At 42.7% G+C, this 16,316-nt stretch overlaps 1 protein-coding gene across 7 annotated transcripts in view; it reads right to left on the bottom strand.

Annotated features, from left to right (window-relative positions):
* Positions 1-16,316, bottom strand: part of DGCR2 (DiGeorge syndrome critical region gene 2) — a 116,818-nt gene that overhangs the window by 15,196 nt on the left and 85,306 nt on the right. For all 7 annotated transcript variants that reach the window (XM_089653185.1, XM_089653188.1, XM_089653190.1 and 4 more), the window contains one exon: positions 7,289-7,492. In XM_089653185.1, coding sequence (XP_089509311.1) covers positions 7,289-7,492 — 204 coding nt within the window. The remainder of the gene's footprint in view (positions 1-7,288; positions 7,493-16,316) is intronic.

Raw genomic sequence — 16,316 nt, 5'->3', positions numbered from 1 at the left:
TGGTGTCAGCGTTAATGTCCGTGTCAATGTGTTTTAGGTAAGAAAAAACAAAAAAAAAACAAAAACAAAAAAACAAAATGCGTACTATTGTTTCTGAGCTGTACTACGGGTACAAACAACAAATAACATACACATATATGGTATCGCTGCGATCGTCAAGAGCTGGAGAATTTATTTTGGGTTGTTCTATGGAGGTAGGTGTTGGTCGTAACAAGAAGCACACAGCTAAATAAAAAAAAATATTTTTTTTACTATTTTGGGCCAGTTTTCCTTTGATAATAAAAAAAAATTAGGAGCTATCCATTACCACTTACCACCAAATGAAAGCCCAATTTGTCCTGAAAAAAACAAGGTATAATCCGCCTGGATGTACAAAGTAGTGATAATATGTACGGTTTTACTAACACATGTCAACGTTGCAGAATTGTGCTTAGGCATTTAGATTTGTTTGATTTGAAGGGGTTAATGTATCCTTAGCACAGTGTTATGTATAGAAAAAGAAGTTAACTCCACCGGCTGAGAACCTGCAAAACACGTATTTTTCAAACTGCATATTTTGCTGTTACTATCCCTTTGAGCAGTTGTACATCTGCGCATTCTGCTTCTTCTGTCCTCATAAGATCCAGTTCACTTACTTTTCTCAAGGCTGTAATAAAATCTCATAAAGTGTCTTTGAAATAACACACACTGAATAGCCTGCATTTCACAAAACAAAATGTTTTTCTTGAAGAAACTGGTCATTTTTGAGTAAAGTGAATTGTGACTTACCTGTATATTCCATATCCTCGAGTACAGTATAAGACACAGACTTGTTATTTATAGATCCTATAGGGGTCTATAAATTATAGGCTGTTACCTCCAGATGATAGGACACTGGCTAGCTTTGATGAACACATCCCCCCCAGCGTACCCCTATAACCCTACCGCACTCTGTGAGATTTCAGTTTATTTAGCCTGTAATGCAGACTAACACAGGAACAAAAAGATATGTAATTTACAGGCAAGTCAAAATTCCTCTTATCCTAATCGTACAGTACAGGACACAGGTTGGATATTCATAGACTCTGGGACATCGCCAAGCAATGAACAAGAAGGGTGGGCAACAATAAGGCAAAGAGAACTGTGCCAACAGGACCCACAATAACAAAGGTCAACAGATCCAACTTAGAGTGCTGCTGCAAAAACCTGGTAGAACTTAGAAAAGGTATGAACTGAAGAACAGGTGATGGCCTTTAAAAACTGGGTAACAGAAGCTTGATGTCAAAATGCTCAGAAAATACTCACACTGGAGGGGTCTTATCCTTTAGAGTGTAAGCTCTTGAGATGAGTTATCCAAAATAGGATTCTCAGACAGATGTCCTTTACAAGTCCTTTAACACAAAAGAAAGAAAATCTGTCTTTCTTACAGAACTTGTTGCTTTTAGATAAACACTACTAGCTCTGACAGGGTCCAGAAAACAAAGGCAATCTCCTTGGGGTGCTTAGGAGCAGGGCACAAGAAAGGGAGGACCACTTTTTTTGTTAAGATGGAAGTTACATACCACTTTAAGCAAAAAGAAAGGTATTGGGCGCAAGACTGCTTTGTCTTTGTAAAGGATCAGGAATGGCTCCTTGCAAGAGAGCCGCTAGTTCAGAGACATGTCTGACAGATGTGATAGCCACTAAGAAGGTCACTTTGCAGCAAAGATCATCCAATGAGAGTTCTCTGATGGGCTCAAAGGGCAGTTTCTGCAGGGCTGGAGGTTCAATCTTAGAAACACATCGAAAAAGATTTTTTTACCAGGGAAATGAAGCCAGAGATTTCTGGAAAAAAATAGACAAGGCTGAAATTTGAGGCACAGACATTTATGGGATTTAAATGCCTGTGTTTATATCAGGCAAAGAGGAATTTCCAGGTACAACAGCAAATCTTTCTAGAAGTGGCTTTTCTAGTTGGAGCATTATGGAAATGACCGAATCAGAGGTACTCTGTCCCTCAAAACCTGGGTTTCAAAAGCCACGCTGGCAACTGAGAAGCAGGATGGAACAGGCAGCTCAGGATAGAAGGCTCTGGCCTGTTTGGAAGAGGCCAGGGATGGTCGCCTAGAAGTTTGAGTATGTGTGTGTACCAGGTTCTCCCAGGCCAGATTGGTGTACCGAGAATCGCTGGTTTCTTCTCCTGCTCTATTTTGCAGAGCAATAGGGGTAGAATTTACACTAGAGGAAAGACATATGTACTGAACAAGGTTCTGGGAACTATCAGAGCATCCAATGCCAGTGCTAGAGGTTTCATGGTCCTGGCTATAAAACATGGATAAATGTGTTGTACGTGGAGGTCGGGGAGTCCACATCTGGAGTTTCCCATTTTTGACATAAAAGGTTGAAGGTGTTGGGATGAAGGCCTCATTCCCCTTGGTCCAGGCAGTGACGGCTAAGGTAATTTGCCTTCAAGCTGTCCACTCCTGAGATCTGAACAGCAAAAAGAGCTGGACAGTGTTTTTCCACCCATGAGATAAATCAGACTTACTTCAGTTAAGGATACTCCTGGAACCCCCTTGGTCGTTGGTATAGGCCACAGCTGTGATGCTGTTTGCTTTTACCCTGATTGGATAATCCTGAAGAGAGAGACTGGAACACTCCTTCACAGCCTGTGAGACTGGCATCAGTTATCTACTTCCTTGGGTGTGGTAGAAACAACTTCCCCATTGTTAAGTTTGATAGGAAAATCAACAAGCTAGGGAGTTCCTTTCTTGGCTGGAAAGGGAAACATGGAGGTTGAGAAAACAAGCATGCTTGTTCCAGGCCAACAAGATGTGGAAAAGGGTACCACCTCGAATGAGGCTATTATGAGACCCAGAACCCTCAGAGAATCTCTCAAGGAGGGGTTTCACTTTGATCTTAGGAACTAAGCATGAGATCTTGAATAATTTTGTTTTCTGAAAGAAAAACTTTAACCTTGGCTGTGTTCAGAACGAGGTGAAGGGAAGGTTAGAGAGCACACATTTGGGAGTTAAATACCCAACTGAAGGCCGCTTCAGTTGGGTATCTTAATAGTATCTTAATAGTCGTTTGGAGGTTTTCAAGCAACCGGAAAGGAGACAAGCCCTTTAAAAGAGAGGTATCTAGGTACCCTGTCACCAGAATGCCCTGAATTCCAAAGGCGGCAAGAAGAAGTGCAAGTACCTATGTGAATACTCTGGGTTCAGAAAATAGGTGAAATGGCAGTGTGACAAAATGGAAGTGTTTGTCTCCTGCTGTGAAATGTAGAAAGCGCTGGTGAGATGGATAAAAGGGAATATGTACATAAGCATCTTGACTGAGGCAAAGGGAATACTTAGCATCAGTAGTCAGAGGGGCAATAACCAACCTTACTAATTCTTTGTGAAACTCTGGAACATGAACATACTTGTTTGAGGATTATAGGTCCAGAATAGGATGAATACCCCTACTGGTGCCAGTGGATGCAATAATAACCCCCAGCACTGGTGTCAGTGGATGCAATAATACCCCCCAGCAATGGTGTCTGTGAACACAATAACCCCCAGCACTGGAGTCGGTGTATGAAATTATAACCCTGCATGATTGGTGCCAGTGTTTGCAATGATAACTCTCAAGATTAGTGTCAGAGGACACAATAACCACCCACATCATTGTGTCAATGGATGCAATAATAACCTCCAGCACTGAAGTTAGGAAGTGCAATAATAACCCTCAACACAGGTGTCAGTGGACGTAATAATAACCCCAACACAGGTGTCAGTGGACACAATAACCACCCCAACAATGGTGTTAGTGAACGCAATAACCACCCCAGCACCAGTGTCAGTGAATGCAATAACCACTCCAATACCTATGTCAGTGAATGCAATTACCATCCCAACACTGTTGTAGTGGACGCAAAAACAACCCCCAACACTGGTGTCAGTGGACGCAATAATAACCCCCAACACTAGTGTCAGTGGACGCAATAATAACCCCCAACACTAGTGTCAGTGGACGCAATAATGGCACTCAGCACAGATGTCAGTGGATGAAATTGTAACCCAACATGATTGGTGTCAATGATTGCAATCATGGCCCCCGGCACTGGTGTCAGTGAACACAATAATGGACCCAGGCACAGGTGTTGGCGGACACAATAACCACCACCATTACTGGTGTGAGTGTAATAATAACCCTAAACAATGGTGTCAGTGGATGCAACAGCCATACTCCACCATTAGGGTCAGTGGATGCAATAATAACCCCCAGCATTGGTGTCAGTTGCCACAATCACAGCCCCCAGCACTTGTATCAGTGCACCTACTTCCTGCCCCCCCCCCCCCCCCAGTGAAATGTAATCCCCCACCTCCCCTGCACTGCCATCAGTGAGAGCAACAACTGATTACTGGTGTCAGTGGACACAATAACAACCTCAAGCATTGATGACAGTAAGCGCAATAATAACCCACAGCATTGGTGACAGTGGATTTATTCTATTTGTACATGAATGGGGGATGACTTAGCAGGTACCCAAGGGGGCATCGGTGAGGCAAGGAGAATCAAGTGTAACAATTTCAAGGCTTTTGCACTGAGCTAAAGTGAGTACATCTACATTGGCAAGCACGTTGCATGAAGTCATGGTCCGGCCTTCTCTAATACGGTCTCTGGGTTCCTTTCATTTCCCGTAACGTCTGTATTCTCTATAGGAAGCATTTCCCTTTCGAGTTTGATAGAGCTTGGAGCTTTTGTGGTCTGGACAGCGATGGCTGTAATAAAGCTGATAATTGTACGGGAAAGTTTAACATAATTGTAGAAAGATCTTCCTTGCTCAGATAGGCGGCTTGTTCTGTGTCTGAGATATAGCCAGTCAGATGCACAGACCAGTGTTAAAAAGGGCCTGAGTGTTTTGCAGGCCTTCGGCAGAGCAAATGTTTTGCCTGGTTTATGTCACTACCTTTAGTGAAGGTATTTCCCTAGTGGGATAATCATGAAGTAGGGTGCGAATGGGGGTTGGTCTATAAAGGAGTGCACAGCAATCCAGGTGCAGACTGCCCTGTAACAAAGTCCTTACAGTAGAAGTCCAGTAAGAAGTGCCTGATTCCCTTATAAAGGGTTCCATGCAGACGTGGAGGTAATATTGCAACCTGTGGTGTGTTGTAACACCTTAATCACCCACCTGAGACTACACTCTGAATGGCTGAATTTTACTTCCAAGTTTAAAAAATTTAACACTATACAAGTGGATACATTTCAAAACACATACCCAGTTTCCTTATCTTTTTATCCTAGAACGAATACTATTTTGGAAACCTGTAAACAGTGCGACTACAATATGAGTTCAATACATGGTAAACTTGTCTTACACTTGTACTTGTCCACTTTGCTGGTATTTAATTAGGATCCAGGCTTCGCCCATCATGGTGGACATACTCAGAGAGGGGTCTTCAGGGTCTAGAAACAATGGGAATGGACCACGGCCCTGGACCTGTATAGCACCCTGCAATTAACTACATTCGCTGCACCCAGTGCCAAGGTAAGTGCCCAAGTAGGATCCATTACCTGAGGCAACAATACAGGCCATCCACACACTGCAAAGCCCAGGGTACAGCTCCCCAGGTTTTACTGAGATTGCACCAATTCAGATCCAGTGCTTATATTGTTGAATAGTTGACTGAAAACAATCTGCAGTAAGATAATAAACTAGTGAAGCAAATTATTTCTCTGTAAGGAAGAGGAGGTCCATCACCTCAGGACATTATCAAAATCCAAGCTCTCATGAAGTAGGATAGGGGGTATAGGGGTATGCCCAAGGGGGCGTGTCCAGCAAAGCTGAAGGTACCAGCCTATAACCCTGGGTCTATGAATATTCAGCCAGAGTCCTGTACTGTATGATTAAGATAAACATGCTCTATAATGCTAGTTTTTCAAATGCAAGGAAATTATTTACTTGTGCTTTAAATAGAACAATGGGTCTCAGTTGTGCTTAAACAAATAAAAAGGTTTATGCATTAACCAAGAATCACTTAAACATGATTAAAGAAGCATGATCGTTTACCATAGAATGCTGAAGAAAAGGTTATACGGTGCTGCCGCCATGTATAGATACATTCTACAGCAGTCATTTTTAAGCTGCAAAAGTAATTTGCAACACCACAATTATGTATTAGCTAATTTTTTACACTATTTATCGGCACCTTGATAAAAAGAAAAAAAAAACCCCTACGTATTTGCCAGCTGCAAAGCAACTTCCAGCTCAACCCATATTTCATTAAAGAAGATCTAGCATTTATTTTACAGTGCTGTCCCCTATGGGACAAAGTACATGTAGTAGTTTTCCCATGCTTTTCTTATGTTTCCAAGTGCTTTCTAACTATAGTTCTGAGGTCCAACTTCTCCCCTCCTGCGGCAGCCAATCCAACATTTATGAAGAAAACGGCTTATCTCGGCTGTAAGCACTTTCCTAAGACATGCAAAGGCCATGAGGAATTGCCCCTCCCTCTGCATTCCTCTTGCCGATGCTTAAATATATGCATAGAAAGAAGGCTTTTCAATGCAACTTTCAAGCAAGTCCCAGAAAACTTGGTTCATTTCCATAAAGTGTAGCAATTCATTGGATATTCAAGTACCAGAGACGATTGAGAAGTACAACAGAGTATACACAGAACAATAAAAAAAATATATATATTTTTTAACATATATGCATAGATAACTTTAATTTAGAAAGAATTAGTCATAGTTTGAGATGTAGGTGGCCCTGAAAGCTCCTTGCTTGACAAAAGCAGTTTTAGAAATCGACTAAGCTGAGTGGAAAATTTTAATTTCAGCAGTGGAGATTCCTCCATCCATGATGTTCAGTCCGGACACTGGAAAGGTTTCTGATTGACTAAATGGCTGATAACTGGTAACAGTTGACTAAACATGTGTCTTTAGAAGAAAAAAGATACAATCTACACACCGAGCATATAGTTATATGAATATATATTCTACCTCTATATCTTAAAGTAGCCATCCCTTCATATAAAGTTTGCTGCCAATAAATACCACTGGAGGGGTTACGGATTATCCTGCTGATGTTACATGATATGTACATCATCTATTTAGTGGCAGGTAACTAAACCGGTTTCTTTGTGTACAGCAGACACTGCTTTATAAACTGTCATCACAGGCCCACCTGGTCAGGACCTCACAACAAATATCCAGTTAATATACAACAGATGTGCACTAAAATATAAGTCATAGGTATCCTTTCCTAAAAAAAGATAGATACAAACACTTCTAATTATACAACTACCCTATAACATAAAAACATTAAGGGAGTCCAAATTACCTGGGTCAAGACAAGTGAATTTGCAGCATTCTTTGGGATCCTTGCGATATTGCTGGCATTCCTGTGGTTTCTCACATAGAGCAGCTACGCACATTTCAGGTTCTCCATTGTGGCAAGTGCAGCTCAGACATGGATCATCCCCTTTAGGAGTGAAGTAGTAGCCCTCATCCACAATATTGTCCTTGATATCAACACAAGTCTGACCTAGCAAAGAAAGCAATATTGGAGAAACAATTATTGTTGTATTGCATTTATTTACTTTACTATTATTATAAGTGTTTATGGGCTACTAGAAAAAGCAGCTTTTACAGGTTTGCACTTCTGCTATTAGAGGCAGCGTGTTTTGCACAGGTTCTTTTGAAAGTCAAACCAGTACTTGGTGAAGCAATTAGGCCCCTTTCACCCATTTGCCTGTTGGATGTTCCGATCCGGTAAGAAAAAAAAAAAAAAAAACACGAAAGGGGATCCGTCGTCCTCCGTCTTGGCAGATAAGAGGGCAGTTGGATATAAAAAGACAAGCGCAATCTGTTTACTCCCAGCTGCCCACAGAGCAGAACAGACTATCCATGTCCGTTCTGCATAAACTGAGCAGACATGGATGGCTCTCTCATTCTGTTCAGTCCACTGATCTCCTGCAGATCCCAACGGAGTCCAACCCTGTGAAAGGGGCCTCAGTGTTGCATTCCTTCCCTTGAGCTTATTAGTGCCTGTAAGCTGTCAGGTTGGACACACGAATAGAATTTTGAATGAAAATCGTAAGAAAATTATTAGGAATATTTGTTCTAAAATTCTCAGAACATGTTGTTTGAAAGTAGTTCATGAGTTTGTTTGCTTTACAGTGGATCTCCAGGTTTCCTCTCTCTTTAAATGGTTTTGACCAAGTTGGTCAAAATGAACTATTTCCCTCACGAACTGCTGCATTGGCTCGAAGAGCTATATGAACTGTATGTAGCTTCAGCATTATTATTGTTATTTTTTTTTTTATCTTGGGGACTGCAAGACATTACACCCGAGATCAGCTGGCAGTTGGCAGATGGGACTTGTAGTTCATTCATTTACAGATCTCCGACCGCACAGCCACACCCTTTTTAACCTCTTCACGACGGCCTCATGCAAATGAGCAGCCTCCCGGCGTCTGGGCCTTGACACCAAGCGGCCATACATTTGCGTGCAATTAAGAAAAACATGTACTGAGAGTGCACGTCCTGTGCGCTCCCAGCACACATGTCCGGTACTCACGGAAAGGTCCCGATCTCCTCTTTCGATCGGGACCTTTCCCGATCATGTGAACGCCGTGGCAGCAAAACACGGCGGTCACATGACCCTAAAACCCCGCCCCGCCTCCCGGCTTCTGAAACCCTTAAAGGGCTGGGAGGCGTCAGCGCCAAGGGGTTAAAATATCACAGAGTGCAGGGAGAAGAACTCCTGCCTGCTGTCACATGGAGTGTGGCTGAGGGGGGTAGTAGGGGTGCTGCATAGTAACATGTTACACCCTAAATATGAGTGTAATACGGGTGCAAACTCACTAATGACCTACTAACTGCTAAAACTAATGGCCATTACTCCATACTCCTAGAACTTTCTGCTGCCTTTGACACAGTTGACCACCCACTCCCCCTCAGTAAACTCCACTCCATTGGCCTCCATGACTCCGCTCTCCCCTGGTTCTCCTCTTACCTTTCTCAGCGCACTTTCAGCACCACACACAACTCCTCCAGAATTATGCTATGCAGAACTCTCAAGGAGACTGCACAGACAGAACTGCCTCAAAAGGTAGACACTATCCAATCCAGAGCCTGTGTGCCCGACCGCAAGAAAGATGGCCCGCGGAACGAGAGCAACTGGAGCACAGGCCAAAATCTTCTGGAGGAGCACAGGCCAAAAGCTTCTGGATATGGTCCACCAGAAGAAACTCCCTGGCTTAGTCAAGAACCAGACCAAGATACCCCAGACTCCTTGTTAGAAGTCAGGTCAGACTGTCAGAAGGTCAGGACCCATCCAAAGGTTAGCAAGAAAGCATTGTGATCTCCAGGACGCCCATCCGTGCTGCCTGTGAGTCCACCCACTGGAGCAGGCATCCAGATAACCCGGTATGTTACTCCTCCGGTGTCTCAGCCATGCCAGGAATGGAGCACACACCTTGTAGAACATTCGGGGGATCCAAGGCCACTTTGGAATGTGGGAGGAACCCCACACAGACCCAGAGAGAACATGCAAATTCCAGGCAGGGATGCCAAGGGTCGGATTCAAACCGACAAACCTAGTGCTGCTAGGCAGAAGTGCTAACCACAATGGGTTTACAGGGGCCTGAACATGGTGCCGAAAGGATGTACAGGCTAGGTGCTCCTCTGTCCCCACTTAGGGGAAGAAATGTATAGGGAGAACTGCACCTGAATGCATGCAGCCCCCTGCCCTACCTTGTTCTGCATTCTGAGAGGTTACTGCTGAGCCCACGGTCTGGCACGGAGCTAAAGGTGGTGGCGGTGTGTCCCGAGAGGAGAGGAGCATCCGAGCTCTCGCGAGGTGGGACGGAGGAGAGCCGGAGTGGTGAACACTGGGAGTGATCACGTGACAATGCCGGGAATCTAGCAAGTCACCATTGTGGGAAAGGGGAGAGGAGCCAGTGCAAGATGCTGGGCAGCGATCTCCAAGGAGTGTAACCCTCCACATGTGTAAACACCCCAACAGAGCTGACAGGCGTAGGACCAGTCAAAAAGGCAAGGTGAAGGAGGAGTGAGTGGCCCGCAAGAGGGGAGGCTATTGGAGGTGGTGAGTTACTGCAGAAGCATGGAACACACATACATTATACTATACTGTGTTGCCGCTTTATAAATACTGTATAATAATACTGTATCTTGTGGACTTTACATACTTTTGCCCCCACTGAGGAGAATGTTTTGGTGGGGGAAAAAAATAGTAGAAAGTGGGGGTCACCCAGTGGAGACAGAAGAAAAGGAGAGGAGGAAAAGCGTTTTGCCTGACTGTGAATTTAAAAGTATCAGCTATTTTTGGGAAAGAGTGCATCTTTTTGAGTGTTAAAGCAAGAATAAAATTGAATACAATGAAGAATAAATCTGTGAAAGGAGGAGTAAAAACACGACAAGAAAGTACGAGCATAATTAGAAAGTATGTGCCCCCGCAAGAGAAAAGTCCTGAGGATCAAACTCCAGAAAGGCAGCAGGGAATAAAAGGAAGATGTCATTTGGAAAAAAACAAAGGAGATCAAGCCAGCTTGTCATCAGGAATCTTGAATTTGAATCAGACTAAAGAATCCTTAACTATGGAAAATGAAAGGGAAATAGAGATTTCAGATTTTGATCAAGTGCACAGATGCCCACGAAAATGGAAATTGTAGAAATGCTCACAAAATGATGGTGATACTACATAATGACCTGAGACAGGGGAGGGAGGGGAGGTTTGGAAAATGTTGAAGAAATTCCTGGGGTTCAAACTATGAAAGGAGGCGGGAAGTGGAAATGGACCACCTGGGAGAACTTTAGTGTTTCAATTGTATTACATTTTGATCTCCAGATACAAGGATTTGACGGGGAAAGGAAGGAAATTGGGTGGAGAGTAAAAGTACAGGATGGTTGATAGGAATGCTGTAAATTTTATGACCTATAAAGTAAAGGGCCTAAATATCCCGGTAAAAAGACACAAGATTCTCAGGGAAATTTAGGAAGTTAGGATGGTGGATCCAGAGGGTCGGTTTTTATTCTTAAGGGGGAAACTTTATGAAATGGAATGTACTCTTGCGAATATATATTGCCCTAATAAGAATCCAATGATTTAGCTAGAAACCCTGAGGGAACTGATGGATTTTAAGAAAGGAGTATTGATTGTAACAGATTTAAATTTTTGTATGAACCCTCAGATTGATACATCGTCGTGTTGGCAGAGGGATGGAGGTAGAGGCCTGAGAGCTAATAAAAAGAAGCTGTACCAATATCAATTGGTGGACATATGGAGAATGAAGCAGGCAGGAAAGAGAGATTACACATTCTATTCCCCTGCACATGCGACATATTCTAGGTTGGATTACCCACTTGCCTACCAGGCACTTATACCCCCTTATTTACCAGGCCAATTTTCAGCTTTCAGCGCTGCCGCACTTTGATTGACAATTGCGCGGTCATGCAACATTGTACCCATATGAAATTTTGATCATTTTTTTCTCACAAATAGAGCCTTCTTTTGGTGGTATTTAATCGCCACTGGGCGCTTTACTTTTTGCGCTATAAATAAAAAAAGTGCAAAAAATTTGAAAAAAAAAAAAAAGTTTCTTTGTTTCTATTATAAAATTTTTCAAACAGGTATTTTTTCTCCTTCACTGATGTGCGTTGATGAGGCGGCACTGATGGGCACTGATAGGCAGCACTAAAGGGCACTGATAGGCAGCACTGATGAGGTGGCACGGATAGGCGGCACTAATATGCAGCACTGATAGGCGGCACTGATAGGTGACACTGATGATGGGTACTGATAGACGGCACTGACTGGCATCACTGCTGGGCACTGACTGGCGGCACTGACTGGCACAACCCCTGGGCACTGACTGGTGGCACTGACTGGCGGCACTGCTGGGCTGCACTGGTGGGTGACACTGGTGGGTGGGCACAGGTGGGTGGCACTGGTGGGCACAGGTGGGTGGGCACAGGTGGGTGGGCACAGGTGGGTGGCACTTCTGGGCACAGGTGTGTGACACTGCAGAGTGGCACAGGTGGGTGCACTGCTGGGCACAGGTGGGTGCACTGCTGGGCACAGGTGGGCGGAGCTAGTGGGCGCACTGCTGGGCACAGGTGGGCGGAACTTGCGGGTGGCACTGCTGGGCACTGATCATCAGTGCCCTGATCATCAGTGCCGTTCCCCGCTCTGACAACTGCCGGTTTTCGGCAGTACTTTCCTCACGATCTGACAGCGTGAGGAAAGTGCAGCCGAGAACCGGCACTTGCATTTCCCTCTGATCAGCGTGTCATTGGACACCGCTGATCACGTGGTAAAAGGCCGCTGATCACGTGGTAAAAGGCCGCTGTGATTGGCCTTTTACCACATCACGTGATCAGCTGACGTCCACTCAGAACTGGCCGGCCGCAGTGCAGCCGTCATTCGGCTATCTGCGGTCGGCTACTAGTTACATAATGGTAGAACATCGATTATTAGAGTAAGTTATGGATTCCAATAGAGAAGTTGTATCTTTATCTGATCATTCTCCTGTCACGATGAAATGAAAGTGAGTGGGGTGCAGAATAAAGCATATGCACGGAAATTAAATTAGACACTCATTCAAGATCAAGAGACAGAAAAGAGAATACGAGAGGAGATAGAACAATATTTCCTAACAAATGAAACGGAGGGAATCTTGGTAGCCACAGTATGGGAGGCACATAAGGCGTATATAAGGGGCATCCTGATCGCTACAGGAGCGGAAAAAAAGAAAAAGAGGTCAGAAAAGGATAAATAGGTTATTAGAGGAATTATTTACACTGGAGCAATCTCATAAAAAAAGAAATAGATGTACAATATAAGATTGTTATAAAAAGAGAAGAATTAAGTAATTTACTAGAACAAGAAACAAACAAGGTCTATAACAGGGTGCTTAGAGAAAGATATCAATGGGGAAATAGCCCGGAAAAATTCTTGGCAAGGTTAGGGAGAAAAAATAAATCAATAAATTATGTAAAGGAAATCAGAAATGAAACAGGAGAATTAGTGTACCCAACTACAATAATTGCTAGTGTTTTTCAAAAATATTATAGTTCCTTATATGCAGTTAAATCCAAAAAGAAAGATCTGGAAGGAGAGAGAAATAAAAAATTCAGACATATTTAAAAGAGGCGGGATTACCTAGATTAGATAAAGAAAGATGGGTAATGTTAGAGAGACCGATAACACAAGAGGAAGTGCAAGTTGCACTAAGGAGTACAGCAGCAGGAAAGAGCCCAGGACCAGATGGATTCACAGTGAGATATTATAGGAAATTCAAAAGTACTATTAGTGCCAAAAATGGGTATTTATATGAACGCACTGGGAGAAGGAGGACAAATGAGGAAACTTTACCAAAAGAAGGAAGGCAAAGATATGTCGCAATGCGCCAGCTACAGACCAATCTCATTGTTAAATGTAGATACAAAATTATATGCTAAAATTATTGCGAATAGGTTGAAGGGTTTAATGCCGGAACTGATACATCTAGATTAGGTTGGGTTTATACTGGGGAGGGAAGGTAGAGATAATGGACTGAGATTGTTATTACTTTTACAAAAAAAGCAAGAAAGAGAAGACCCCTGTGGTATTCCTGTTGAAAGATGCTGCAAAAGCTTTCGACAGGGTGGATTGGGGATTTATGATGAGTACCCTAGAGGCAATAAGGCTTGGGCCCAACATGTTTCAATGGATAAAAACTTTGTATTGTCACTGGTCAGCAACAGTAAAGGTCAACTGTATATTGCCGGAATTTTTCGAAATGTACAATGGAACGAGGAAGGACTGTCCGCTTTCACTCCTTTTGTTCGTATTAACTTTGGAACTGCTGTTACCAACGATAAGGAAAAGTGTAGATATAAAAAGGATCCGGATAGGAGAGGTAGAACATAAAGTGGCAGCGTATGCAGACGATATGCTATTTTATGTGGTTAATCCTAGAACAATGCTGCCAAATTTAATACAAACATTAAAATGGTACGGAGAACTATCAAATTTTAAAATAAATCTCACAAAATCGGAGATCCTAGATATTAATATGCTGAAAGTGGACAGACAAGTACTACAAGAAAAACTTCTCTTTAAATGGCAAGGTAAAGAGTTAAACTACCTAGGAGTAAAGTTAACCCCGTCAATTAAGAATATCTATCAAGCGAACTATATACCATTATTGAATGAAATAAAAAAGGAGTTGAAGAAAATATCAAAAGGCTCGGTGTTCTGGATAGGCCAAATTAATATAGTTAAAATGGTGATACTCCCTAAAATCTTGTATAAATTCCAAATGCTTCCAATTTACCTGCCGCAAGAGTTTTATAGTGTATTAAAAAGAATAATGAGATACTTATGGATGAATAAAAAACCAAGGGTGAAATATGAGGTCTTATGTAAAGATAAAATAAATGAGGGATTAAATATGCCGGAGATCAAAAGATATTACTATGCAGTAATTTTGTCACGGATAATGGATTGGGTGTATAATTCACAAGGGAAAAGTTGGGTTGAGACTGAACGCACACTGAGTGAAGCACAGTTAGATAAAGTAATTTGGGTTCCACAACAACACCGAGGGCTTTCTGTAAATACGAGCACTCTTACCAAGAGTGTATTTAGGATATGGGACGTAATGCACAAACAAAATAGATGGGAGTATAACTCTCCGATAATACCATTGGTGGGAAAAAATTATTTCCCACCAGGGATGAGCACTATCACAGGAACTTGGATTATAGATGGGAAACATGAATAAAGGATATTATGAAGGAAGGGGAGTTATGCACTTTACAGGAGTTGAAGTAGAAAAAAAAAAAAAGAAGTGTTTTGGAGGATGGATAAATCGTGGTACCTTCAACTGAGACATTTCGTTGTTTCACTCCCACAACCATTGAGAAAGAGAATCTGCACCTAATAGAGCAGTTACTGAATTTAAAAGGAACACAAAAAATTTGTGCTTTGCGTATTTATAAGACACTGCCTGTCATGGCTGAACCGGTCGTACCATTGTTTATGAGTAAATGGGAGAAAGAGTTAAAAAACACAATTAGGAGATCAGCAGAGAAAACATTTTTTTTTAAATGGTAAATGAGGCAGTTGATATGAACACAGTCTAAATGAATTATAAATTTATAACAAGATGGTATATTACACCCAGTAGAGCTCATAAGTTACATCCAGTGAATTCACTTCTTTACTGGAGGGGATGTGGGAGGGAGCATAGAATGACACATATATGGTGGGAGTATCCCAAAATACAGGAATTTCGGCGAGACGTAGTCCAACAATTAGGAGAAGAAATATGTAAAGACCTATGAGTGTGCCTATTCCATAACACTGACCTAACAATTAAGCAATATAGGGATACGATACCTCATTTAGTAAATGCGGCAAAAGGGTTGATCTCTAAGTTTTGGAAGGTCAAGGAGACTCCTAAGTTAAAGAACTGGTTAAGAAGGGTGGAAAATATGCAAAAAAAGGAGGAATTATACTATAGTGGAGAAGATAAAATGGACAAATTTAGAAAAATCTGGAAAGGTTGGAATGAGTTTGAACTTACACAGAGGTTTGCTGTGCTGATGGGGGAGAGGGGGTGGGGAGGGGGGAGATGGTAAAAGGAGTTCAAAAGAAAAATGTAGATGTGAAGAAGGAACACTAGAGGAACAATAAGAAGAAAACAAAGGAGGTCCTGGGAGGGGGGGGGGGGAGAGAGAAGGGGAAAAGGGTTTTGGAAAAATTGTAATAAATTGTAGATGAGTGTGTATAAAACGGTTTTCTTTGCATGTTTTGTAAGCTGCAATTAATAAAAAATAAAAAAATAAACAAAAAAGTGCTAACCACTTAGCCACTGTGTTGCCCCTGGGAGACAAGTGCCCCAAAATGATAGTGTGCATCCCCCACTACCAAGCAAAAAGACCGCTGATGTCCTTTGTAGACTGCAACATGCAAGTATGCATCCATTGGGGCCTGTGGAACTGTGAACAGGTTAGAGTGAAAACCCCCAGAGCCGTTCCGTCCCAGGCACAAGAACTAATATGCTCAGGACTAGCAGATCCTACACTGCCCCATATAAGGCCCGAACACTAAATGATTGGAGGCCAAGAGTGATGGAAGAATTTCTCCTGTGGATAATAACGAAATACCAGTTTGCAGCCAAACGCTACCAGATCACGGACCCAATTGTCTGGAATGAGAGGAAGACTGTCAGTGGACTTGGTGGACCTTTGGGTCCAAGGGTGCTAGGGCACCACCAGTGGAGGCCAGGAACGCCATGGAGCCCTTGTCAGAGGAGTCAAGGGAACGAAGGGGCCAAATTTGGGCAGGAATGAAAGGC

Source organism: Staurois parvus, unplaced genomic scaffold, assembly GCF_062004578.1.
Source record: "Staurois parvus isolate SC_StPar_1 unplaced genomic scaffold, SC_StPar_1.0 ptg000704l, whole genome shotgun sequence".
NCBI classification, from domain to species: domain Eukaryota; kingdom Metazoa; phylum Chordata; class Amphibia; order Anura; family Ranidae; genus Staurois; species Staurois parvus.
The sequence above is the reverse complement of the archived record's forward strand: the minus strand, read 5'-3'. Positions and strand labels throughout refer to the sequence as shown.